General features: G+C 31.0%; 1 protein-coding gene across 1 annotated transcript in view; it reads right to left on the minus strand.

The window, feature by feature from the left end:
- Positions 1 to 7,545: 7,545 nt before the first annotated feature.
- LOC129939271 (protein rolling stone) overlaps positions 7,546 to 26,738 on the minus strand; it is a 196,935-nt gene continuing 177,742 nt past the window's right edge. The window contains exons 4-6 of the mRNA XM_056047236.1: positions 14,577 to 14,940; positions 9,739 to 9,919; positions 7,546 to 9,588 (exon numbers count right to left, since the gene is read on the minus strand). Coding sequence (XP_055903211.1) covers positions 9,033 to 9,588; positions 9,739 to 9,919; positions 14,577 to 14,940 — 1,101 coding nt within the window. The 3' untranslated portion in view covers positions 7,546 to 9,032. The remainder of the gene's footprint in view (positions 9,589 to 9,738; positions 9,920 to 14,576; positions 14,941 to 26,738) is intronic.

Below are 26,738 nucleotides of genomic sequence, written 5' to 3' on the forward strand. Positions count from 1 at the left end.
TCCTTAGAACACCGCTTTGGATTGGTTTTATCAGTTTTAAACGAAGAATTCTAATGGCTTGATGTGATAGGAAAATTAAAAGTGGACACTTATTCGAATTTATGATATCCTTATCCTTTAAATAAGTATTGTTTTGTTTTAGTTATAAAAACTTCATTTTGGTGATATTTTAATTTGAAAAAATATATTTTGGATTAAAGGATTTTTGAAAGGAATACAAATTGTTAAATTAGTTTTAGTTTATTGAATAAAACATTAATACATCACAAAAAAAAGGTAAAGATGTTTTTTTTTACAAAAAAATATAACACAAAGTCCCGAATTTTGTTTGTCATTGGAATACACTAGTTCTGAAAGCGGCTACTTTGATTTTCACATGAAAAGAATATTTTAGTTATGTTGCAAAACTGTGTTTCCATTGGAATAGGTGTGTTTTAAAGATTTTGTTAGATCTAAGCTGAATAATTAAATCAAGACCGTTCCAAACAACACTTTCTCGTAATAAACTTATTTACGAGTAAAAATAAGAAGAAAAGTGGAATAAAAAGGCTTTTCAAAGAGGTCTTAATACGTTCAAAAATAATAGTAAGGTGAGGACTGGAGGAACCTTTATTATTTGGATAAAATAAAAGTTGTCTACTTCGACCCTTTAACTCCATAATAATGCTTAAAAAAATGATTGCGTTATAAATAATTTTAGCCCCTGAATACCTTCCAAAAAATACCATTCCCTAAATCAAAGAGACATTTTTTTTCGTGTATTTGTGAAGTTTTCACTAAAAAACCAAGAACTTCTTTTTACTGAAAATAATGAAATTCAAAATGTGCCATTTTCCACTGAACTTGTAGCTTTACATCTTTTTATCCTAAATGTTTTTTACTTTGAATCTTAGCCCTTTAAACAAAATAAAAACATAACCAACTGAAAATAAAACTAAATAAGGCAGCCATACAAAATAGCCAGTTTTCCGTACACACTATCAGAAAATTACACATACGACACATCTTCTCAATTCTTTGTTTTTGTTTCTTTTTAATCGGAAGATATCGATTAAATTTCAACAAATATTTTACTGAAACACCAGGCAAACATGAAAAGTAGAAAGTGAAACTTATCACTCCGAAGAGTGGAATTCTTCATTTTTGTTTTTGTGTTAGAGTTGGGTTGTGTGAGTGGAAGTAAACAGAAGCAAACACTTACTGCCTAAAAGTAGGCAACACAAATTACAAATGGTTATTCTATACAAAAGCCTACATAATAAAAATGAAATGATGAGACAAAATAGAAGAATACTGTTTAAATCTTTAGCTTTTAAAGTTCATTTTACATATAGAACTCATTACCAATCCAAAAATGAAACTTTGAAACACAAATATAGTACAACTTCAGAGCTTAATTGACAAAGGAGGCTCAGAATAACACAAGCTGTTCACTTTTCTATTTCGGATACTGTAAAAGCCCGCCAATATGCAGGTTCATTTGAGAACAAATACCATGACAACATATGTATGGATGGGTTGGGTTGAATATTTTTGAGTGTGTTTTTAGTCTTTCTTTGATTGTTTGTAACTTTTGTAGTTTTTACGATGCATGTATGTATGCAATAAGTTGAGTCTTGAGTGTCTATTTCTTTCTTCTGTTTTGCTTGTGGATAAGCTTTCTAAATTTTCTGTTGGCCTGGTGTTTCAGGAAAAAACTTTCTGCTTTTAAAGTTGTTGTTCCAAAAATACAGTGCTGGCAAACACGAAATATTAAAAATTGCTTACTTAGAGGGGTTTGGTTGCTTTTGCTTATTTTTGTGTCATGTCAGCACGACACGATAAAGTGAAGAAATATGTAAAATTGCAAAGTAAGGAAATAAAAGTTTTGTTTTTGGTGAATCCCGGTCTCGTGTAAACCATTTTTGAATGAATTCATGCATCATCGGTTTTATTTATGGTTGAGGGAAGTTTGTAGTTGCAATCAAAAACTGAAGAAATTATTTGGAAAAAAGTAGTTACAGTAGAAAGGCATGAGACGAAAGTTAACAAAATTAATATAATTCAAACAAAATTCATAATTACGCTGTATAGGATATATGCATCGTTCTTTTTTAAGCCTATTGGAGCTTGAAGTTTAAAAGATTTTGATGGTATTGTAAGAACAATTATAGAAACATTATAATTTTCAAATTTAAAATAAACAATTTTAAAACAAAAACTTAGAATCTTATCAATGATATGTAACAATTTAAATAGAGGATTTAAATAGAGGGTGTTTTTTAAGCATCAGGTTTTTGGAGCTTAAAGTTTAAAAGATTATAGGCGTGTTTTGTATGTTAATAATAAGATGCCAAATATTCTGTTCTAAGGCGTCAACCGTCTAGGGACTATCTACGAAGAAAAGCGACTTCATATAACCCAACAAAAAATAGTCCAGTGCTGTTCAAACTAAACATACATAAATCAAGTCAAATCAAGTGATAGCTATCGAAATCAACACGTTTAAGAAAGCTATATCAAAAATATAGTTACATAAAATTGTTTAAACATATTGTAGCTTTGCCAGATTTTTACTTAGGTCATAGAAAAAATTTCAAACTCGACATTTTAATCAAGATGATAGGTATTAGGATGGCGGAGAAGTTGGAAAATTTGGGCCCCGTGATTACGCTCGTATTTCTGTTCAAAGCCTTTTAACCTAAGCCATTGAATCGATTGCGTTCTAACTTGGAAGTTAAGGTTTAAGCAGTTTCGAGTTAAGTGTTTTTTCATTTTTGTTGCTCGCATTCAAATGTTTCAATCGTTACTTGACTTCTTTTAATAAATTTTGTATTGCTCGAAAAAGGTGGTATCCCCGATATCTTATTTGTATACATTTTATCAGGAACTCATGAACCGATTTTAATAAATTTTGTTCTTGCGAAAGCTCTCATATTGTCTAAATAATGATTTTAGGGGAAAATGTCAACATTTTGTTTTTGATTTATTAGTTTTAAGAAAATTTGATATCTTCAAAACGGGACAACATTATTTTTACGGAAATCAAATACAAAATGTACATTTATGGATTCTAAATAATTCCATATTTTTAAGCAAAAATTAAAAAAAAAAATATTTAATTTAAAAAAAGAAACGATCTAACGATTTTCAAGAAAATTTTTTGAAGAATTGAGTTTTTTTTTGTAAAATCAAATAGCATTTAAACGTTTTCAGACAATTGTTTGTTTTACAAATAATTCGTTTTTTAAATTTAGATAATATTTTTAAACAGTTTCCTCAGTGGAGTCTTGAGAAATTATTGAATCTATGTAGTTTAGTTTAGGAGGGAGATTCATAACAATAGTGGTGTAACGAATATTCGTGAGACACACAGACTTTAAGTAACGAAAATTAGAAAATTATTTTATGGGAATTTATCTTTTACTTTATATTTTTATCAACGACAATTTTCAGATATATCAGGCATATTTCTGAAAGCCACAAATAAATAGGGACGATATCACGTTTTACAGAAATAGAATACATTGTGCTTACAAGTCCCAGCGGACTGGTATTTCCATTCAAAAGTATGGCAATAACAAAAGAACCCTTAAATCTATCCATATTAAAAATGGTTGAGATAAAATAGCTCTAAAATACTGATTTCCAAATGTTTGAGCTTGTGATTCTATATTAAAAAAAAACACAAAATTCCATTTAATTAAGTTCTGCTAATGATAAATCAAATATTTCAAATGCACACAATAAAATAGCTTTGTTTAAAGTCTATAATTTTTTACTTTCAGAAAAAAAAGTAAGAATTTTCCAAAAACTTTTTGAACTTATTAATGTTCTGTTTTTAAACCAATCGTTTTCCTAAGGCTTATTTGATAAAAGAAAATATAATTAACATTTTTATTGAAACTGGTGGAACTGTTGAAATGCTGTGTAAAGTGCCTTCTGATTGCTTACCACATTGTTAAACATATATTTTTGTCAAAATTAAACATTAGTAACAAATTAGTATCATTTTTGTAACAATCATGTTACAGACTTCATTCATTATTCAATTTTCGTTTGTTTGTTTTAAATTAACTTTATCACTTTATTACTTGTAAAATGCCTTAAAATAAAAAAAAAAAACAAACTAAACAGAACACCTAAAAGACAGTTTTTTCTTTTGTTTATTAATAATTCTCTCTATTTTTTTGTTCAATTAATTTATATAATAATAATAATAATTTTATATTATTTAATTTTTATTCATCGACAAACAAAAAAATAAAAATTAATATATAATTAATTAGGAACAATGAATACGTGCGGCTTACGAGGTATTATAAGAATAAATATTATATATTATATATTTTATATATAATTTTATTTTTTCTTATATAGTTTTTTTTTCTTTATAATTTTTTGTTCATTCATTCTATATTTGTTTTCTCATTTTCATTTTTGTAAAAATCAATCCATTCCATTCCATTTACAACATCAATAAAGCTCATTCTTAATTTTTGTTTTAAATGTTTCTTTTTGTTTGTAATAATATAAAACCAATCTATGATTTTTTCTTTAATACATTTTTCTTTTTCTTTGGTTTTCTTTATTTGTTTTTTAAATTTATAATTATTGTTCTATAGAGAGGTACTGGTACTTTAGAACTTGTTTTATCTTATATTTTGGTTTGTTTTTGTTTTCATTTCCTTGTTTTCTATTTTGTATCTTTATTTTCGATTTAGTTTTTTTTTTTCTATAAAAGTTTCATAAATAAATAAAAATAAATTAAAACAAAAAAATTTAAAGATAAATAAGAAACATTTAAACAAATTATAAGGAAAACTTTAACTTTGAATTATTATGCTGATATGTGTGTCTAACAACCTACAAACTGGAATGTGGTGAACTATTTTTTTATCAAAAGAATTATAATTAATTAAATAAAACTAATATTTTTTAACTTGGATAAGAAGGAAGAACTTAGTTCTAAAATTGGTTTAAAATAATATTTGGTAATGTTTATTTTGTCTTTGTAATTTCTATCAATCAACAATACATTCTCTGAATTTTTCTTCTATTTTTGGTTTATTATTTTTTTATTTGTGTATATTCTATTTTTAATTTTTTAAATTTTTTGTATGAACTATAATACTTTTGTTTAAGCATTTTACAAACAAAAAGGAATTTTTTACTGTGTTTTTATGTTTCTAAATTTTAATTTACATTTTACAGTTTTTAAAAAGAAACAATCTAGTCGACATAATTAATTTTTTTTGGAATTTTTTTGTCAGTCTATGATTTTTTTATAACAAAACTAATTTTTTTTCTCTAATTTTGTTTTATGTTGTTTTTGTTTTCTGTGAATTTATAATAACTTATTTAAATGAACATTTTTTTAGTTTTTTTTATATTTTTATTTATATATTTTTCTATAACATTTTTTTCGTGCAAACAAAGTTTATTTTTTTCGTGTTATATTAGAAATTTTTGGTAGTGTGTTTTTTATTATTATTACATATTTTAATAATAATAATTATGGTTGTATGTGTTTTAGTTGGATTGATTTTAAACAATAAATTTAAAACAAATCAAAGTATAAATAATATAAATATTTATTTCTGGAATATAGTGCTTTTTTCTTTGTTTTATTATTTTTTTAAAAGGAAACAAAATAATGATATTTTTTATCAAACCAAGTGTTGCCTTTTTATTATAGATAATTCTTTTCTAAAATTAAAAAAAAATGCAAACAAAAACAAAATTAAACTAAATGCAAATTAAGGGTTATCTTAAAAAACTTATAAATAGGGACAAAACAAAATAAAACAAAAAACACCAAATTATTAAAAAAAAAATATACTTAAGATCTTAAAAATTAATATAAACCCTAATTTATTGTGGTGTTTTGTTTTACATATTTTCAATTAAAAACTACATTTTAATTATTTTTGTTTTTAATTTTGCAAAAATACTTATAAAGCAGACATTTATATAATTTGTGTGTGTTTTTTTAATAAAGCTTTAGTTTTTTTTTTAGTTTTTTGTTTTTCTATAATAATAGTAGCACTCTTAGGTTTTCTTCTATATAATGGAAACCTTTCTATATTGACTTTTGAAGGTCAACAAATTAAATACCTATACACTGTCAACTTTTTTATTAATACTGTAACTATTTTTTTTGTACGAAAATAATAAATTAGGAAAAACGAGCAAATAATAAACAATTCTATGATTTATATTCTAATACATACTAAATTGAGACTTGTGGTTGGAAATGCTTACATTTTTGGAAGACTTTTTCGACCAAAATTTTTTAGAGGAGATGCCTTAAAATTCAAAAAAATTAGAAGCTTGTTTTCAAAATATAATATCTCGCAATTTTATTTTAAATATAGACACGATCAAGGGGTTTTGATACCCTCGCTATGCTAAGATACAGTGTGAGTATTAGGAATGGGAGAGAGAGTTTGAAAAGAGCGGTCGGTGTTTATTTGTTTTGAATTCCTGAATATTGAATGACTGAGAAAGATAGAGTGTAAAGCATTACACATTCGCTTAGTACGGCTAAAGAACTAATCTCTGTACTTGACAGTATCACCGAAGTTGGGCTGGAGAGTATAGTGATGAGAATTCCTGGAGGCACTATTATTGAGGTGGAGTTGCTTGAGTGAAGGAGTTTATTTCTCTAGAGTATAATCTGTTTAAGTAGTGTTAAAAACTGGTGTGATAAGAAAATTTACGGCGGCCGAGGTATCACCAATCATTTTGAATGCTTTACTTTCAATTCTGTCCAAGAAGCTGAAGTAAGTTTCAGGAGGTAAGGAGTAATTCTCAAACTTTGACGTATAAAAGTCTTCTAGATAACAGCCAGGGGAGAAGAAAGACATCATGCTTCTTTTTAGGAAACCCAAACATCTAGCCGCATTTTTAGGTACGCGTATGTGATGCACACATGGATGATGGCAAAAAAATGATAATATGCAGATTTTTAACGCAACAAACAACATTCTACTCGATTTTTGATCCCCCATTTAACAATGCTGTCTAGGTCAGAATTTAATGAGCTTATCATACATTGCCGTAAAAGAATCAAATCGTGGCTCTAAAAACAAACATGAAGCAAATCAGGTAAGTAGATTAGAAGTTTCAGGCTGGAGAACATACATATATAAAAATGAGAAAAACCGTCGGAGCCAGAACAGAGCCCTGGGGCACACCAACATTTATTTTGTTTTTCTCTGACTTTAAGCCACACAATAATACTTGTGTATTAAGCTGTCCAAAAGGAGATTTCTAATCCAAAGAAGGAGAGCTTCGTCAAAACCGAAGGCACGATAAGAGATGCCAAACTCTATCAAATGTTTTTGAAATATCAAATGCATAAATGTTACTTTCTCCAAAACGATGTAGAAATGTGTGGCACTGATCGGTGCAGTAACCATGAAGCAAATACTACTGAAAGATACTACTAAAAAAAAGAAAGATATCGAAAAATTATTCGTTAAACTTTTAGAAAAAATCGACAGACAGGATAGGCCACATCCCAGCCATTTTTTTGTTGATTTTTTGAAAACTTCCACACATTCTGTAGGGTTTTTGAATATTTTTATGAACAGTTTAACAAACATATTTTTTTTTTCAAAAAATGTAAACTATTTGATTTTATAGCAATTTTTGCAAAATACGTCGAAACTTTTAGTTGTATTTTTCAATCGCTTGTCCTGAAAAAATAAAAAAAAAAACTTCACTAAAAGTATTTATTCAAAGAGAGCGGTATTGCAGTGTAAAATTGCAATCTCTCTAAGACCAGGTGGAACCCAACAAACCATGGAATCCAAAAAGCAGTGAAATCCCTCGTCCCTCTCTTCTGCGGATAGTTGTATTTAAAATCATTTCGTCCAACAAACATACAATTACGAAATCTTCCGTACTAATTTCAATTATGGCGAACTAAAATGATTTGCTCGTCAAAAGAACGCTAAAACCACATTAATGTAGTTCGGTCCAGGAACGAATATCTGCTGTGTTCCATATATATTAATCAGAATCTTTTCAGGCATAATTAATACCGTTAAATTTCTTAGGGGAAGACAACACAAGACATTCTAACGATGTTTAAACTACGTAAATAAACCGACGGGGATAATAACTTAATTATAGCTTCTTCAAATAAAAGAAACATAAAAAGCAGGGCTTTAACTCACTCAGAAACTTTAATCTATACCGAATTTTCATTACATGTGAGCTTAATACTTCTTTCCCCTTAGACTCTATTGCTTTAAAACGTGGTATATTTTTACGTTGGGTATTTTGTTTGAAAAAAAAACTTGCACAAAATGAAAATTTGCCTTTACCTCTTGTCAAATAAAAATTCCGTAAACATTAACAAATACACAAGTCTCAATTATGTTTGGAAAAATAATCTTTGATTCATAAGAAATAAATTCAAGAAAAAAAAGAAAGCTGAGAATAAATCAAAATAATTTGTTCCCACTTCAAAACTATAACAAACAAAAAATACAATAAAATAAAAATAATTTACTAACTAATTGTCATATTCTAAAATGAACAAACTACACTAATTTTTCAACATTGTTTCTAAGAAACGCCAATGTTTAATTTGTGTGTATTTTGTTTTTTTTTTTGTGTTTCCAATACATTTTTACATTCGAAAAAATGTCTTCAATATAATGAAATAGATTTAATATATAATTAATTTTAGTGTTTTCTTTTTTGTTGTTGTTGTTGCTATAGTAGGTAATAGTAGTACTCATTTTGTATTCTCTTTTATTTTCCTCAAGCAGCAGCATTAAAATATCTTTCCCTAAATAGCTTAACCTAAAAAGCACAATCCTTGTTCTTGTTTTTCTTTCGGAAGTAACAAAATTGTGAAACATTTTAAAACCAAACCAAATACCTGCATAAATTATTCAAAAATCATTCAAACCTCTTCTTTGGTTGATGATGCTGCTCCTCGATGCGGCTCCTGTTCCTGTTCCGGTGTGTGATGCTGCTGCCGACCCATCGCCATCCTCTTCCATATTCCGTCGTTGCCGACGACGCTGCCTACTTTACATTTTATATTCTAGGATCTTGTTGGGATTCAGAAATTGTTCACGTTGTCCGGCCTCCAGAGCCGATACCGTTCGGCTCAATGAGGACATTTTATTTTTATTGTTATTGTCCTGGTGATAGCTTGAATACTGATATTGTTGCAATGGTGGAAGCTGCTGTTGTTGTTGTAAGGGCTGCTGCTGCTGGTGCTGATGCACCTGCTGTTGCTGCTGCTGTTGTGATGGCGGTGGATGATGGTGCTGCTGGTGGTGCTGCTGATGGTATTGATGTTGTTGATGTTGTTGCTGCTGCTGGGATTCCTGAATAAATTGCTGACTGCATTCATGGACAATCCTACTGCCGGTGTCCTCGTTAAGACCTTCACCCATATCACCATCGCGATTATGGGACTCACGTATGCAGAGCTTGGTAAAAAGCCATATTCGACACCGGTAGAGCAAATAGCAGCCAAAATGTACGACAAACACAAAGAGCACAGCGCACACGGTCACCACAATAGCCTTGCCTGGTTTAGTCCAATCCAACAGGGGATAGATGGCTGTTTGATTTTTTCTACAAAAAATACAAATAAAACAACAATAAAGATGAAAACAAGGACATTGTGAAAATAAAGAACAAGGATAATGTCAATTTTTACATCTCTCGTTTTTGTTCGAGTTTAAGAGTAGACACTGTAGTCTATACCCTATCCATAGTACCTACCTATCAGTGCCACCTGCCAAGAAGTAGATACCTGTGAAGATGGCATACGACAAACCAATGCCCATTGTCCAATAGGCATGCGACAATTTAATTGGATGTCCAACGATAGCCAAATCGGTTAACATTATCACAGAGTTGAATACATGTACCATGATGTTGAGGGCGTCAATTCGATGGATTTCTGAAATTGGCGAACAAAAAGATGGTGAGAAGTGAAAAGAGAGAAATTGGATTTTATTCAAAAACATTTTATAATGATGATAATATAAAAATGAAACATGGGAATAAAAAGGACGAAATTTTTGAGGTTTTTATAACAACACAAAAAAAACCTCTATGAAGGTTGAATAGATAATATCATCGCGTTAAGGATAATTCTTTGGTCATTTTAGTTGATTATTTGATTAGAATAATATACCAAGTCAAGGTTTTCTCCTTTTATTCATGATAATAAGGTCTTGGGAGCACTTTATTGGAAAACTGCCTATAGACCGGAACACGACCAGAAATTTCAGTTAAGAAAGTTTCATAAATAAATTAAATTTTCCCATAAAATTTGAAAACAAAATAAGTTGAAAAGGGTGTTGTTTTTGAGTGTGGTTAATTATTGCGTGAAAAGAAAGGAATATGATAATTTCTGGAACACTGACAAGAGTGAGGTTGAAACTTGAAAAAGTAAGGGAAACAATAACATATTTTTAAAATTCAAGTATCATTTAGCTGGGGTTAGAAGTTTTTTGAAAATTGTTTTGTTAAAAATTGGAATGCACTCTAAAAGGTAAGAAATTGGAATCATATTTTTAGGAAACATCCATTTTCAACATGCAGAGTTTTGTTTTTTTTTTTGCTGTAGAGTAATTTATTTTACATATTAACTTATATGCAACAAATTTATGGGAAGATAGATGGACAGACATTTTGTATTTTAGCGCAAATACATCTAGAAGAAGCCTTCTTTGACCATGACTTTTATATAATTAAAGATACGGAGAAAAAGGTTGAGGCAGTGGAAGCTGCTTTGAAACATCCAGCAAGTTTACAAGGTGAATGTTAGCATTCACTCCAACCACGACCTGGAAAACTTACTTCATTACTTTTACCTTCGAAATGAAATGACACAATGGCGATCTCAGGACCACAGTTTTATGCAGTTCAATGATGACTTCTTGGCAAATGCCATAATCGCCAAGCAAAAGGGAAGAAGTCTCTTGTTAACAACAAAGATTGAGCTCCAGGGATAAGTGCATGAATTTGGTGAAAGATAGTCTAGTTTCACGCAGCCATTCACGAGCAAAAGGGTAGTGAAGTACCTCTGTATCTGATTAGATCAATATTTATATTTTGACAGACACATAAAAGCTGATCTGATCAGGGCCACAGGAGCCTTTGGTATGACGAAACGGCTATTTTACAACAGTCACCTTTGACCCTAGTCTGCAGGTGTTTTGCTACATGGTCCTCATACGGCAGATAATCGTTTAAGACTGTCCTGTTTTGTTCAAACTTGCCCTTAACCATGTGTAGAAGTGTCGGCTGTTCAAACGGCAGTGTCTACGACGCGACGCTGTACCAGCTTATATCGAACAGTCGAAACTCTCTATATTCATGACTATTCCGTGTTATAGGAGTACAAGCCAAATCCGAATTTTCGGAAGAACTATTATGTCAAGCATGTCATTTAGTCTCTTTGAGTTTTGGAATAAAAGAATCATCAAAAACTCAAGTTGTTAAGATTTTAAACTATGTAAAGCATATACATACATTGTTACTGTTTCAATATATGACCCAAGAAACTACATAATACACAAATTAGGTGGTGCTACAGCTCGTAGAGAACCAAGACCTATAATATCTTAGAACTCTCATAAATTCCTGTAAGCGAGTATTTTCAGGAATTGAGACCTATAGTTTTTGTTTGTCCAATCCGAACGGCTAATCTAAAAACACTTTTCATGACAAGAATCCTTCGTAAGTGCATTACTCGTGAAATATACTTTAGTTAGGGATTGAAATAAGGTTCTCGCTTACATACGCACCAACAATAAAGCTAGTTTAGATTGGGTTAGGTTGAGATGGCAGTCCGAGATGGAAACTGGCCCATTGTGATACCACATGAATCTTGAGGCTTCCTCCTAAGCTCATTGTTTAAGTCCCTTACGAAACGTGAGAGGGTTATTATGCTGATATGATTTAGAACGTTTAGATCGTGAAAGAAGAATTCTCTTAGGAATGTAATATGACGAATTTTTTCTCCTCTTCCTCGTCCATAAAAATTCTGCAAAAGTCATTTGAGAATACGCCTAGTCGCTTGGCGTGCTTTTCTATTAGACAGTGTTCGGTTATGACACCTATTATCGAGCTTATATGCGATCTGCTTAGAGATAGCAAACGCCTTGAACGTTTTAAATCTAGTGTTGGCCAGATGTTTTTTGTGACCTGACACATAGCGATGTTGTTATAACGCTACAGGAACAACTACAAGTCTTTCATAAAATTTGGATTTGAGTAAAAGTTAATACTCAAGTCAAGTCAATTTTAAGATTGAAGGAAACTTGAAGAAATATTTTCCAAGAAACGCCAAACAGAAGAATACTGTTTTAAGGGATCAAGATGTCCTACATTCAAATCTGACCTTAAAATTTGACTATAACTTCAGATTTTTTAAATATGCCTATCTAAAAACGCTACCTAAAATCAAAAACAGTTTTTTTAAGGCTGAGTTAAAGCTCAAATATCCTTTGTATGATGATTTTGCAAAGTACAAATCTTTCTCCTTTGGATACAATTTAAAAAATTTTAGTATCATACTTAGTCTGGAATAATTCATAAGTTTTGAGAAAACCTTTAATAACTTTTATAGTTTTGAAAAAGAAAACGTTTATGAATTAATTTTGATTGCTAAACCAAGCTTTGATTTAAAGTATTTGCTCAAAGTATTTGCTCAAAAAGTAATATATAGAATTCCTTAGACAACAGATTCCTTACAAGAACCAAACTTTCTTTCAAATCTTCTTCTTCTTAGTATCTCAAAAATCTGACATGATACATTAATTTTGAAATCTTTTTTTTTCTTAAGTAAGGCAAAATATTCGAAAAAATAAGAAAACGTCGTCGACCACTGTTATTATACACAATTCAAGGTTAGTAAACTTAATGTGCAACTTTTAAAAAAGCTTTCTTTCACTCGTCAAAATTTATTTTGAATTCAAATGTAACAGTTTTTTTTGTTTTCTTAACTATTTTAAGCTTCATTGTGAAGACACAGTGTCAAAATTAGAGGAGGGAGCGAGGGTTTGAAAGGAAATGTCATCGGTTTGAAATTCTTAAATACAGAGTGTGGTAATACATACATTCGTATAGTACGCCTTAAGAACGAATCTCTGTATTTGACAGTAAGAACGAAGTTGAGCTCGAGGCTATACTAATGAATGATAATTTCTGGAAGCATGAGTATTACGGCATTGCTTAAGTGCTATTTCTATAGAGCTTAATTCGGTAATAACTGTACAAAGCGTAAGATAAGGTGAACGTGAACGACACGTGCTATCATCACCAATCAATTTGAATAATCTACATTCCATACTGTGCTGTGAGACTAAAGTAAGTTTCACCAGCCTTATGTTTTATGTCCGCATTGTAAAATTCTTTTTAGGTCGGAATTTAATGAGCTTATCATATTTTGTCGTTGCAATTCCACAACCGATGAAGAAAGACGTGCGTCTGTAAACGAATAAGCTAAAAATACTTTCGTCTGCGAAACAGTTATTAGAAGTTGCAGACAAAAGATAATTAATAAAAATGAAAAACAGTTTCGGAGACAAAACAGAGCCCTGTGGTACACCAGAATTTAGTTTATGACTTCAGCCTTATAATCATTTACTTCTACTTGTTTTGAACGGTTGGAGGGGTAGTTTTTAATCCAAGAAGGGATTATTCCATCTAAAGCGAAGGCACCAATACCCAAAGTCTCAAACATAAATGTATTTCAAACATGATTTTTATAATTTTGAAAAATCTTCTGACATAGCAAGTAACTACATCAACAAGTTTCATATGCACCGCACAACATGTCAGATATGCAAAATTTTGTGAGTCAGAAAAAAAATTAAACACGTGTTAACCCACGAACAAATTTTCTCAACAAAAAAAAACAACAATTAAAAAATATTAATATCAAAGGAAATGACAACTATTCATTGTAAAAAATCTGTTGCTGATTAAATAATTTTAAGCCATATTCATATTGAGATAACATTCAGTTAAAATATACATAAATAACTTTAACCAAAAATTCAATTCTCATCTACATTAATTTATGTTTATTTGGAAATAAATGTATGCACATAAACGTAGGCATTTCAAAGCCTCAACATTACTGCAAATTCCTGATTGTGATTCATTCGAATAACAGACAGAACAAAAACAAAAAATAAAATATTTGCTTAATTGAATTTTCACAATAATCCCCAACTTTTACAATCATAGTCATCCGCATCCTCTTCCTTCATCTCCTGCACTTTTACGTTAACTTCCTACCTACGTATTTTATGTACGTGATGACGTTAATTCCATGTCGAACTTGCAATGATGGCGAACCCTGACATTATTAATCAACCTTCACATTTAATCGTGTATTTATCACGCTGCTATCCTATCCTAGGCACCTCTTTTATATAAATATACACATACCTATGCATGTGTACTCAAAGTAAAAGCCAAAGAGAATTATATCAAAACATTAACAGTATTTTCCACAGAATTTGTATCTGTATCTATATCTTTTATACAGCTATAAATGGCAAATGGCAATGTCAAATTTAAGTGTATCTACAACTTACCAGGATTATGCACCAACAGCCAATAACACATTGTTATGATAAAGGAGTAAACAGTCGCCACGGTGTACATCACCCAGTAGAGATGATGGAGGCGACTCTTCTTAGCCTGTCTCACAATCTCGAAGTCCTCCCGTTCCACCATCATGCCTTGTGTGACTATCCACGCACCCAGCCAGGCCTGGATGGTGCACGCCAACAGCCCCCAGTGAGTCAAGTAAATCCACCATTTGGCGTAGTGGTGTTCGAACTGTTCCTCCGTCCGGCCAATGTCGAGCAGGGAGCACACCAGAGCAGCAAGGCAGGTGATCGCCGTTATCCAACGATAGAATAGATAAACAATGCGAACTTGAGTGTTACGCTGCCACTGTGGTTGTGAACAGTTTCAATGGAGTGGAGTGGAGTATAAGTGCAGGGTGAAGGATATTATAGAGGAAAGCATGGTGGTTGTTAAGTTATGTGCACAGGGTGTTCCATATTCGTTGTAAGTGCGGTTTCAAACGAGGTTTTGTGGTCATGGTCGAGAGGATTCCAAGAGTAGAGTCGACCAAGGATGAACGACAACAGCAATAACCACCAGGACGAAAATTACGGCGACGGCAACGACGACCACATCAGCGACGATGAATACGACGACGACGACGATAACGTAGAAAGAGCATGAAAGAAAAGACAGAAAAAAAAGTTTTTTAATTAAAATATTTTGTGTAGACATAGGCACCGCCATTTGAGATGGACATCATGGACATAGACAGTATCAATGGATAGAAAAATGTTATAGCAATGGAAGTTCTTCCTCTTCTTGTCGTTTTTTCTTAATTGAGGGGAGTGGGCAGTTCTGGATGGTTAGTTGGTCGACGACGACAACGATGTCGACGAGGTTCTTTTTTGTTTTTATGGTCCTCGTTGTCGCCTTGTGACACGTGACACGAGTAAATGCTTTTCGGAATTGAGTTTAATGAGGTTTCTATGTTGCATTGAGTCTGAGAGTGTTGCAATTGGCAGAAGTTCAAACTAATTTGGGTTAAGCAAAATGGTTGACTTGACATAATATACACAAAGGTGACAACTTGACCATTATAGAGAAATTGTATAACAGAGGGAGAAAAAAAAAACAAAACTGAAGAGAAGGAGGTTAGATCGTTTAAGTTGTAAAATGACACCTATTTACCTTTATAGATAGGTACTTTCATTATTATATTCCATGGGTGAAGTGATAAAAGTTGTGGCCAGGTATAAGAGCTGGACAAATTTGGTAACACATTTTGATAACAACCACTGTTGACAGAGTGACGTTATGTAGTGGGGCTAGAGTTTACAATACTGTGAAAACTAATGGAAATAATTAAAACCGAGTCAAAATTAATTGATGTCTTGTAGTGTTTTTTCGAGAGTGCTTTCAAATTTTGGAGTCATGCATATTGTACAAGCTTATATCTTACATGTATATTTTATGAACATACTTCAAAAATGAGTTTATTTTATTTTTAATATGTTGGAAAAAATGTCTCAAAAAGATGTGGCAATGAAGGAAAACAAGTGCATAACAATCTTTTCTTTGCAGTTATTTTAAAATTATTAACTTCCCATAGGAAGTTATTGTAATGGGTCCGATTTGTCAAATTGAACATTTCGACATTTCTCGACGTTTCAAGGCCCCAAGAGGCAAAATAAAGGCTTTTTAGAAAGATGTATGTGCATGCGTGTGTACGTGCGTTCGTACGTCCGTTCGTTCGCTACGTTTTTTCGTCGTCCATAGCTCAAGAAACAGAAGAGATATCGATTTCAAATAAATTTTGTTATACAGATAATAAGGCAGAAAATTGCGTGGGTTTTTTTTACCATAGTAGTTTAAAACAAAGGTGAAAATTTTGGTTAACCCTAAATATCTTACGAACCAAAAACGGTAAATTTTATAAAATATATTGTAACGTAATATCAAAGAAGTATATTTTTTGAAAAAAATCTATGTCAATCGAATTGACAGTTTTTTTTTACAAAAAATAAAAATCTAAAAAAAACATTACTAAAAGTTGGTAAAAATTGAATATCGATTCAAATATCTTTTCAAAAACTTGAAATTTAGGCTTCAAAATTATTTTATCTTATAAGAAATATTGTTTTCAACATTTTGAAAAATGTTGGAAAAATCGAATTGACAGTTTTTTTACAAGAAATAAAAACCTAAAAAAAGAAATAATAAAAGTTGGTAAAAATTGATTTTCGACTCAAATATCTTTTCAAAAATTTGCGATATTGGCTTAAATTTACTTTTATCTTTCAAAAAATATTATTGTCAACATTCAGTAAAATTTTGAAAAAAATCGAATTGACAGTTTTTTTTACAAAAATTAAAAACCGAAAAAAATTAACAAAAGTTGGTACAAAATGATTTTCGACTCAAATATCTTTTCAAACATTAAAGATAATAGCTTCTATTTAATGTTTACTTATAAGAAATATTGTTTTCAATATTAGAACATATTTTGAGAAAAATCGAATTGACAGTTTTTTTTACAAAAAATAAAAACCTAAAAAAATGTATAAAAGTTGGTAAAAATAGATTTTCGACTCAACTATCTTTTTAAAAATTGTAGATATTGGCTTAAAACTACTTTTATCTTTCAAAAAATATTGTTGTTAACATTCAGTAAAATTTTGAAAAAAATCGAATTGACAGTTTTTTTAACAAAAAAAACTCTAAAAATAAACGCTACTAAAACTTTGTATAAATTTACTTTCGACTCAAATAGCTTTTCAAAAATTAAAAATATTGGCTTCAACTTATTTTATTTCACAGAAAATATTGTTTTTGAAAATCAGTAATTTTTATATAAAAATCAAACAGTCCGTTTTTTCATAAGAAATAAAATCTACAAAAAATAGTGCGCAATTTTGGTAAAAATTGATACGAGTACATATAGACAAACTTTTAAGCAAGACAAATCGACAGACGGGATGGGAAGTTATCAGTGTGGGTCGCATCCCAGCCTCTTTTTTTCATTATTTTTGTATACAAAATTATTGCAAAAATCAGCATTGTTTTTTAAATCACCTAGAATTTGTTTTTGCGATAGAGAAAATATAATATTTTTTTTAAAATAAAGAATAGGTATTAGGCGTTTTGTTTTTGCCCTTTTTACTTTTTCTCTATGTTTTGGAAACTGATGAAACGATTTCGATACAATTATAAGAATATCTCTTACAAAACTTAGAAATAAGTTAAACTTTTAGACTTTTTTTTGTTAGAACTCACTTACTTGAACGCCCCACATTGTTTTAATTTTCATTTTTCAGAAATTAGTGCAATGAATATTCTAAATTGTTTTTTAAACCTTTTATGCGACTGAAAATTTAATGAATTTTCGAACGAAATCAACTAAAAATCTCAAATGTAGTTCTTTTAATTGTTTAGTTAAGAATGAACAATGAATTAATTTTGGAAGTTTTAACCTAACTTAAAATTTAAGTAGAAAAGCTTTGCACTAAAAATTAATTAAAAAAAAAAACACCAGAACAGATAAAAGTTTTAGATTTTGTTGTTTAAATGAGAAAAAAAAATTTCTTACACTCCAGAATTTCAGAAAAAAGTTAGCTTATATAGCAAGCTTCAAACTACGATCAGAGGCTTATCATAAGTGCATGTGTTAGCTGTTAGTAAGATAATAATACAATTAAGGAAGACCCTTTAGGGCAAAGCGAATGAAACTATGTTGAATTGATTCAATACGTTTTCTATAAATTTCTTAATAAGGAGTCTATACTTGCGATGCATATTCAAAATGAGGACGAACCTTTTGCCTAGTTTAGTGCATAAATACGACCAGTGTCGTTTAATGCATTTTTTATTATTTTCCCATTAGAAGTCATTTTAATTGGCTTAATATGCTAAATTAAATAATTGCCATTACTTCAAATTTAAAACTGCCTAGAATTTGTGTCCTGTAAAAATTCTTTTGCCAAACTAAAATCGATTTAATATTATAAGATAGCCGAATAGAAAAACAGCTCAAACTTCAATTTATTGATTGTACAAGGTACAAGTTAACATATGTCACAAATGCTAAGTTATCCCTGTGATTTGATACATCTCCACCACTTTGTCTTCAATTTTTTGAAAAAGGCTTATGCGAACCACACTGATAACTTTTCATTTGTACACTTCTGCCAATATTTTTAAAAGTTTGATAAAATATCATTAACAACATTTTGAGTAAGATTTAAAAGTTTTAATTCAATATCATTCTTTGTTCTCAGGATATTTGAGACCAAAACTATTTTTCAAAGCTTTTTTGTTTATTGTTTTTGTAGGTTTTCGTGTTTTGTAAAAAATAGTTTTTAATTCCATTTTTCTAAAAACTAAACTTAAAGTTAACAACATATTTCGCATATGATGAAATATGATTGATTTCAATATCTTTCTTATTCACAGGGTGTTTTTGTCGAAAACGATTGTGATTTATTTGCATAGACCTGCGACTTCAAGAAACAACAGGAAAAAGTCCAGCGGTGTCAAATCGCAACAAATTGGTGACCAATTCACATCAGCCTTGCGAGGGATAACCTTATCCTCAAATCGTTCATGCAAATGTCAATCGTGACGTTTGCTGTGTGGCACGTAGCGCCATTATGCTTCAATTTGAGCTATAAGAAATTAGTTATAATCAATATGTTGCGCTCGCTGCTGATGGTGACTGCCTCACTAACTCCGTTTTCAAAAAAGTATGGACCAAGTACAACCCACAATCCACACCACCTGGTAACTTTTTGAGGATGTATTATCACTTGGTTAACCTCGAGTAGGTTGGTGTCGTCCCATGTACGACAATTTTTTTTAACAAAAATGCGCCTCGTCACTAAAAAGGATTTTTCGGACAAGTTGGGGTACTCTTTCAAACGATTCGAAGCTCAGTCAGGAAACATACGGAGCGCGTTGTCTATGGTCATGAGCTTTGAGATCAGTCAGTTGGATCTTGTACCGGTGTAAGCTCAAGTCCCGACGTAAAAAGTGAAAAGTCGGGGTCTTGTGCAAGGCGAAGAATAGACTGCCTTTGGTTCTGCTGTACTATTTCACGGAACGCGGCGATGTTCTCGACCGATCTGGCGTTTCTTGAACTAACGGGTGTTGCCTGATTGTTTACTGAACCGATCGTTTAAAATTTGGCCACCAAACATTAAAGAGTCGACTATGTAGGGTCACGACCACGTCTACAGTAAAATGGGAGGAAAATAATAAACAAAAGATTTGACAGATGGCACCAAAACAAAATGGTCTGGATTTCGGTCTTTTTAGTTAGTTTAGTTTAGTTTAGTTTAGTTTAATTACTCTGATTTTTTCAAGTTATACTAAAAAAAGTACTGTCATAAACGTTATCCTTGCATTAAATTATTTAAAGCCTTAACTCTTGAACTTGATTATATAGTATTATTTAATTTAAACAACACTTTGAGAGTTATAGAAACTCAAGTAGATGTGTCACAAGGCAGAATATTAAGACCAGTTCATTTAGTTTTTGTATTCAAAGAATATTTTTTTCTAGATTGTTTTAACAAAATTAAATACATTTCATAGCACTATTACTCCCACCTATAGGGTTAAAGTCCTGTGATTTACAACCTCCAACCATTTCTGTCTTTGATTGAGTGTATAGAAGAAGGGGAATTTCAGGTAGAAATTAAACGGTGGTGGTGTTGTTAGGAACCTATTAACCATGATGTTGCTATAGAACATTTCATAAACCTGAGCTGGCGACCCAAACTGATACCTTCCCATCCGGTATATCGATTTTTCTTGCTTAAAAATAAAACTAAAATATTCACAGCAATTTGAAGCCTTTCTTTTCCCAATACTTGAGTCAAAAACCATTTCTCATCAGTTTTTTGTTGTTTTGCAGGTTTTTGTTATTTGTTAAAAAAATTTCGGTTTAATGTTTCTAAAAATTGTCAACAATATTTTGCATGAAGTGAAATAGTTTTTTAGAATTTCTTGAAAGTTTATATTTCAAGTCAATACATTAATTTATTCACGAGATATCGATATCGAATATCAATTTTTACCGTAATATTTTTTTTATGGATTTTAAATAAAATAAATTTGAATAAAATACCTTAAATTTTTGAACAATTGAAAATCCATTTTTACAAACTTATAGCAATATTTTTATTTTCTGTAAAGAAAAACTGTCAATTAGTTTAAAAAAAATTGCCAGATGTCGAAACGGTTATTCTTCGATGCATAAACTTATTTTGAAGAAAAAATCATTTTTTGTGCGTATTTTACGAATAATTTATTTGAGATTGTTCAGTTGTTTTTTCAGATTTTTAGAATTTTTAGTTCGACAAATTGGACCGATTACAAATTAAGTTCAAAATTAAAAACTACTACTAAATTCAACATGGTCAACGTAATATTCAATCCCTAAACTTCTTTTATGTCTAATAGTTTAGGATTTCTCAACTTAAAAGGCATTCAAACATCTTATAGTGTCCATTACTATAGGCTTTTTATGAAACAATCATAACTAACAAAAACAACTGAGGACCCTATATAGTAAAGTATTGTATTGACATCTATAAAACTTTCAGAATGTCAAATGTGTTTATGTTTAAAGAACTTTATTTGTTCATGAACTTTTGTACCAGTATGTAAATAATATAAATATCAAAACACAAATAAATCACGAGCTTTTCGAAATCCTTGAAGATTCATTGTTTCCATACCCACGAAACGTAGTCATTGTCTTTGGCGTTCTCAACCAAATCCTTTAATTACTTTCAAGAGGCTGTTAGTTTGTGCTTGCTCAAGTTCTTCTAACTTCACCAACTGCACTTGAAAATATGCAAATCAAAATAGAGGTTAATGTATTTTAGACCTGTATGGAAAATCTTTCCCAACCTTTTGTCACATACATACATTCTACAGCTGCCTGATGCACCCATAAGTTTATGTATGCTGGGAAGGTAAAGTGTGTTTGAGTATGGTAAGGAGGGGCATATAGCGAATACACGCTAATTGACCTCAACCAGTGCGGAACAAGACGATTTTTTATTTTCTTTCATTTTTTCAAAGTTGACTGTTGCACAACTCTCAAGTACTCTTGTACTCTCGGTGTATGTAAACCAAAAACTCAATGAAAGACTTCAGATTCCAGTAACATCAGCAGCACATCAGAGGTACAGGTACAGAGAAGAGATGACAACCTATCCTTGAGAACCTACATTTGCCCAATTAACCTTGACAAACAATGACATGACAATCGTGATGATGATGAAGATGATGATGAAAAAGGATATATTTTTCTCTCATTCTATAAAAAGAAACCCTGTTTCGTTGGCAACTGAGTAAACTAAGTCAGGTCAGGTCACCCACTTTTTGGGTTTCATTCCCAAAAAAAAAATGCCCTAGTCATACACAAAATTGCTGTTGAGACTGCTTTTCTACATATGCATCCTTTTTTATTCTCCTAAGAGGATGTTAAACAGAAGAAGTTCTGAAAAGCCCCCGAGTTTTTTTTTCTCTCAAATTCTTTGTTGATGTCCTATTCTATGAGTCTACAAGATTTAAGTGCGTTCTTGAGGACAACACAAAAAATATGATTCCTTAAAAGAAAAAATAACAGTAAAACTGAAAAACTAACATGCACTCAAGTTCTGTTGGTAAAATAAAAAAAAAACATGGAAAACAAATAAATATATGTTTTTCGAAAGACTTTAGGTCAAGGTAAATGAGTCCTGGATTGTGTGTTATGTGTGTGTGTATTTGTGAATGTTATCATATCATGTATAGATACCTGTGTATAAGTGTTTGAAAATATTGAAAGCCAAAGTTAAAGAGCTTTTTTATAAAACCTGGTAAAAGTTATTTAGTTGAATGGCTGCCTTTTGATATTATTCAATAGGTGCCATTAAGTTCAAATGGGGAAAACAACATTTTTGTATCTTTACCTACTTGCAAGTGCATGAAGAGGGATATGTAACGTTCGTACATGTGTGCTACAACTTAGATACTTCTGTCTACTACATGTCACAAGTCAAATGGAAAGCTCTCTTGTGTAGGACATACAACTCTTTCTTGTAACTCTTACAACGAATTGAAGGACATTAGCATGGAATAGACATAGTTGGCAACGTGAAAATATTTATAGTTTTGTTGGTGGCCAAGTGGGAACAGGACATGGGGATAATTTGTCCTTATTGATGTGAATTGTATTGAAATGTGTTGCACTAAAATAAAATTTTAAAATTGCATATCGAAGGATGGAAAATATAAACATAATTTCTTACGATTGAGGTTTCGATTGTAACGATTAATTATTGAATTCAAACTGTATCAAAAATATCAATATCATAGAAACAGTTCTAGATTTTAAGACACGGGAAGTTTTTTCAGTTTAAAACATACTTGTAGCTTTGATAGAGGGAGTGGTATTAACGTTAATTTGACAATTTTTGGTATTTTGAATGTTTATTTAAAAAAATTAGTGATATTTTAACTGAAGTAACTTTTTTTGACATCTGTAAGGAGGATTTTACTTTACTTTTAATTTAGTTTGAATGGAACAAATAACGCGAGTGTTTTTGGATGTATACGACACTGTAAAATGGCAACATTCTTTTCACTGCCAGTCATTTTGGCAGTTGTCAAGTGATTTATTAACTTCCCATAAAAAGATATTTTCATCGGTCCGATTTTTCGAATTGAATATTTTGACTTTTCTCGACTTTTCGAGGTCTCTAGAATGTTGGGAAATTTGTTTGTCGTCCATATTTTAGAAACAGTAGCGTTTTTGACTTCAAATAAATATTTGTATTGAGATAATGGCACAGAAAGATTCAAAGAGGACTTTAAAAAAAAATAGATTTTAAATATCTAATGAATTAATATCGTTAGCGATTTTGATTACATCTTAAATAATTTTAGATACAAAACCAATACAATTTTGAAAAAAAAATTATAGTTTTTTTTTATAAGTCAAAAGAACTGAAAACAAATATTTTTCAATCCGAATGTTTTTCGAACAAGAAATAGTATAGATTCCAAAATAATTGTGTCCAAAGAAAAATAATGTTTTAAACATTTGGTATAATTTTTAGAAAAATCGAATTGACAGTTTTTTTTGCAAATAAGAACAAACAGAGGGACTACTAAAAATTAGTAAGAATTGATTTTCGACTCGAATATCATAAAATGGCTTTACAATAATTGTATCCTGTAAAGAATATTGTTTTTATTATTTGATAAATTAAAAACAAATCAAACGACAAAATAAATCAATGGATTCCTATATAATTATTTGTATCTCTCCATAAAACAGATAAACATACGTTTTGGATTGCATATCTGACTTACTACAAAAAATATCATTAGAAATTTTTTAGCGGGTACCAATGGAAATTTATCGGTGTGGGCGCATCCAAGCCCCTTTTTTTTAGTTTGTTTGCACATTGTTTAGGGGTGAAAAGACTGACGCCTGAACAACGCTTTCAAATTGTGCAAATTTATAACGAAAACCATGATTGCGTTTACAATTTTCATAGGCAAATTTTGTTTAGCGATAAAGCTCACTTTTGGTAGAATGAGTTCTTGAACTAAAAAAACTGCCATACTTGAAGTTGTAACAATGTTGAGACTCCGTTACATCCACAAAAACTGACTGTTTGGTGTGCTTTATGGATTGGTGGACTTATTGTAAACTCCAGTAAACTAATAAATCTTAGTTTCCTTATTTCTTTATAATGTTTTTTTTTTGTTAAAACTTTTCGTCACTCGAATTTAAATTTTAAGTTATGGTTATTTTAATAATTAATTTTATTTTTCCACTTTAGAAAATGATAATTTGAAAACTACAAATATCGACTAACCGACTTTAAGAAATGATATGGTTCATTGTATAAATCACAACTGGAAAAATAAGAAAACATATCCTCTAAATTGTGTATACAAATTTAAAAGAAGTAGTTGATTCAAGTTCAAATATCATAAAAAACTAATTCTATGCACAAGGTTCATTTTGAAATCATAGTATTTTGAGACGCTGGCAGCTGATTATCAGATAGTTGGAACCTATTATATACACAGATTGCTGATAATTCTTTTCAAGGTACAATTGACTCAGCAATTAAAGATGCACAAGTATCAGAAGTAAAATTATTTTTTAACTAGGTTTGTGTAATAGTTAAAAACAAAAACAACTCAAAATGAGTTCTGACAATGAGTTCCAGATATTTAGAAAAATTTTAATTTGGCACATTGGTTTTGAATTCCTTAACATTGCACTGGCTGGGAAAGACATAGTGTGGCAAGGCATTCCACATTCGCGTAGTACGGCTAAAGAATGAATCTATGTATTTGATAGTACGACCGAAGTTGGGTTCAAGGGTATATTGGTGAGCATTAATAAAAGCGCGAGTATTACAATTGAACTGTTTAAGGGGAGGAATGCAATTGGCTGGTAAAAGAAGGTAAGACAAGAAACATTACGACGATGTTCAAGCAACGTAAGTGATCTTATGATGGTTAAATCACCAATCAGTTATGCTCAAGCTTTGCACAAATAAAAGTCTTGTAAATAACAGCCAGATCAGGGGGGAGAAAAACTTCTTGCATCACCTAAGAAAACCCAAACACCTTGTGGTTACCGAAATATCGAGATGTTCTGTCTCCTCGAAGTAAGTGCCATCTATGGATAATGTCAAGGGCGGTATATCTCCCTTTAACGATACAAGACAGCATTGGGCTTCGAAGCATTAAATTCCACGCTATTCATGAAACGGTGCGATGAACCATGATACCATCAGTGGACCTATTGCTACGAAAACCGTATTGTCGGTCATTAACAAGCTTTTGATCTTCGAGATATTTCTTGATCTGATAATTAATCAGCGTTTCCATGACCTTGGAAAGAAGGGACTTAAGTGCAATCGGTCGTCTTTTTCCATCCGCTCGGAAAGACACCTGAGAAGTAGGACAGATGAAAAAGTGGTTTTGCCAGTGTTGAAGAACAATAGCGGGGATACCATCCGGACCAGCGGATTTATGTATGTTTAAATCTTTTAGAACTCTTGCCACAGTATGAGTGTGAAAAAAATCCCATAGAGTCACTAAAGCGCTCAATGACAGGCGGAGTCATAACACTCACTGGCAGCGTTAAATTGGCAACGATATGCCTAGCAAAGAGAGATTCGCTTTCTGTAAAGAGGAAACAAATTGAATGTCTTCGTTTTCACGTACAACTTTGTTTAGAAACTTCGATAGTGATCCTTGAAACCTTGATTGATTTCGAAATCTTCACCAATTAAATATTGAAAAAATCGTAATAAATCATCATTCAAATTTTGTTTGCCAAACGACGATATCGAAAAACATCACCTTCTCATGTTTTAGTTTCAAGTCCTTAGCTTGGGTTGTGGAATACCAATAAATGATATTATGATTTCCTGTTGACTCAGTAGGAGTAAAAATATATAAAGATTCAGCCATTCTGATTACTGAGACAAAAAAATGTACAGCCTCAAAATTTTACAAGCTCTGCATACAGAATTCCACCAAAATAGGCATCTAATTTTTGTGAGATGTTTCTCAAAACAATGTTAAATACAAATAAGAATGCTAACAAAAGCTCAGAACAATGAGATATGAGATATAAATTGGGTGGCAGAGCAGTCCATTAAGAACTAGGCCCTAGTGCCTTACAACTCTCAACAATTCCTGTGTGCGAGTACTGTTGTCAGGGATGGAGGGGACCTACAGTTTTAAACCGAATCCAGGCGGCTTATTTGAGAAAGGACTTTTCATGACAAGAATTACTCTTGGAGAATTTGTCAATCCCTCGCAAGAGGCAGTACTCGTGAAAAAACTTTAAATGACATAAGCAGGGATCGAACCCAAGACTTCTGGCATGACAGTCCAACGCACTAAGCATCCAAGTTTTAATTATTAAGGGTCGAAACAAAATATCCTTTAAAAATGTATTAGTTCTAATAACTTAAATATGGGAAATTAGACATTTCTATGAAGGTGTCGTAAACTTGACACACTACAGAACTCATAGTATAGCTTGAAAACTTTTCATATTCTACCAAACAAAACATTTTCATTCTTTCCCTACATAACAAAAAATTTAAGCATAATAATGTTCCACTTTACAAAAATATTCGCTGTTTTCC

Source organism: Eupeodes corollae, chromosome 1 (assembly GCF_945859685.1).
Source record: "Eupeodes corollae chromosome 1, idEupCoro1.1, whole genome shotgun sequence".
Taxonomy (NCBI): Eukaryota; Metazoa; Arthropoda; class Insecta; order Diptera; family Syrphidae; genus Eupeodes; species Eupeodes corollae.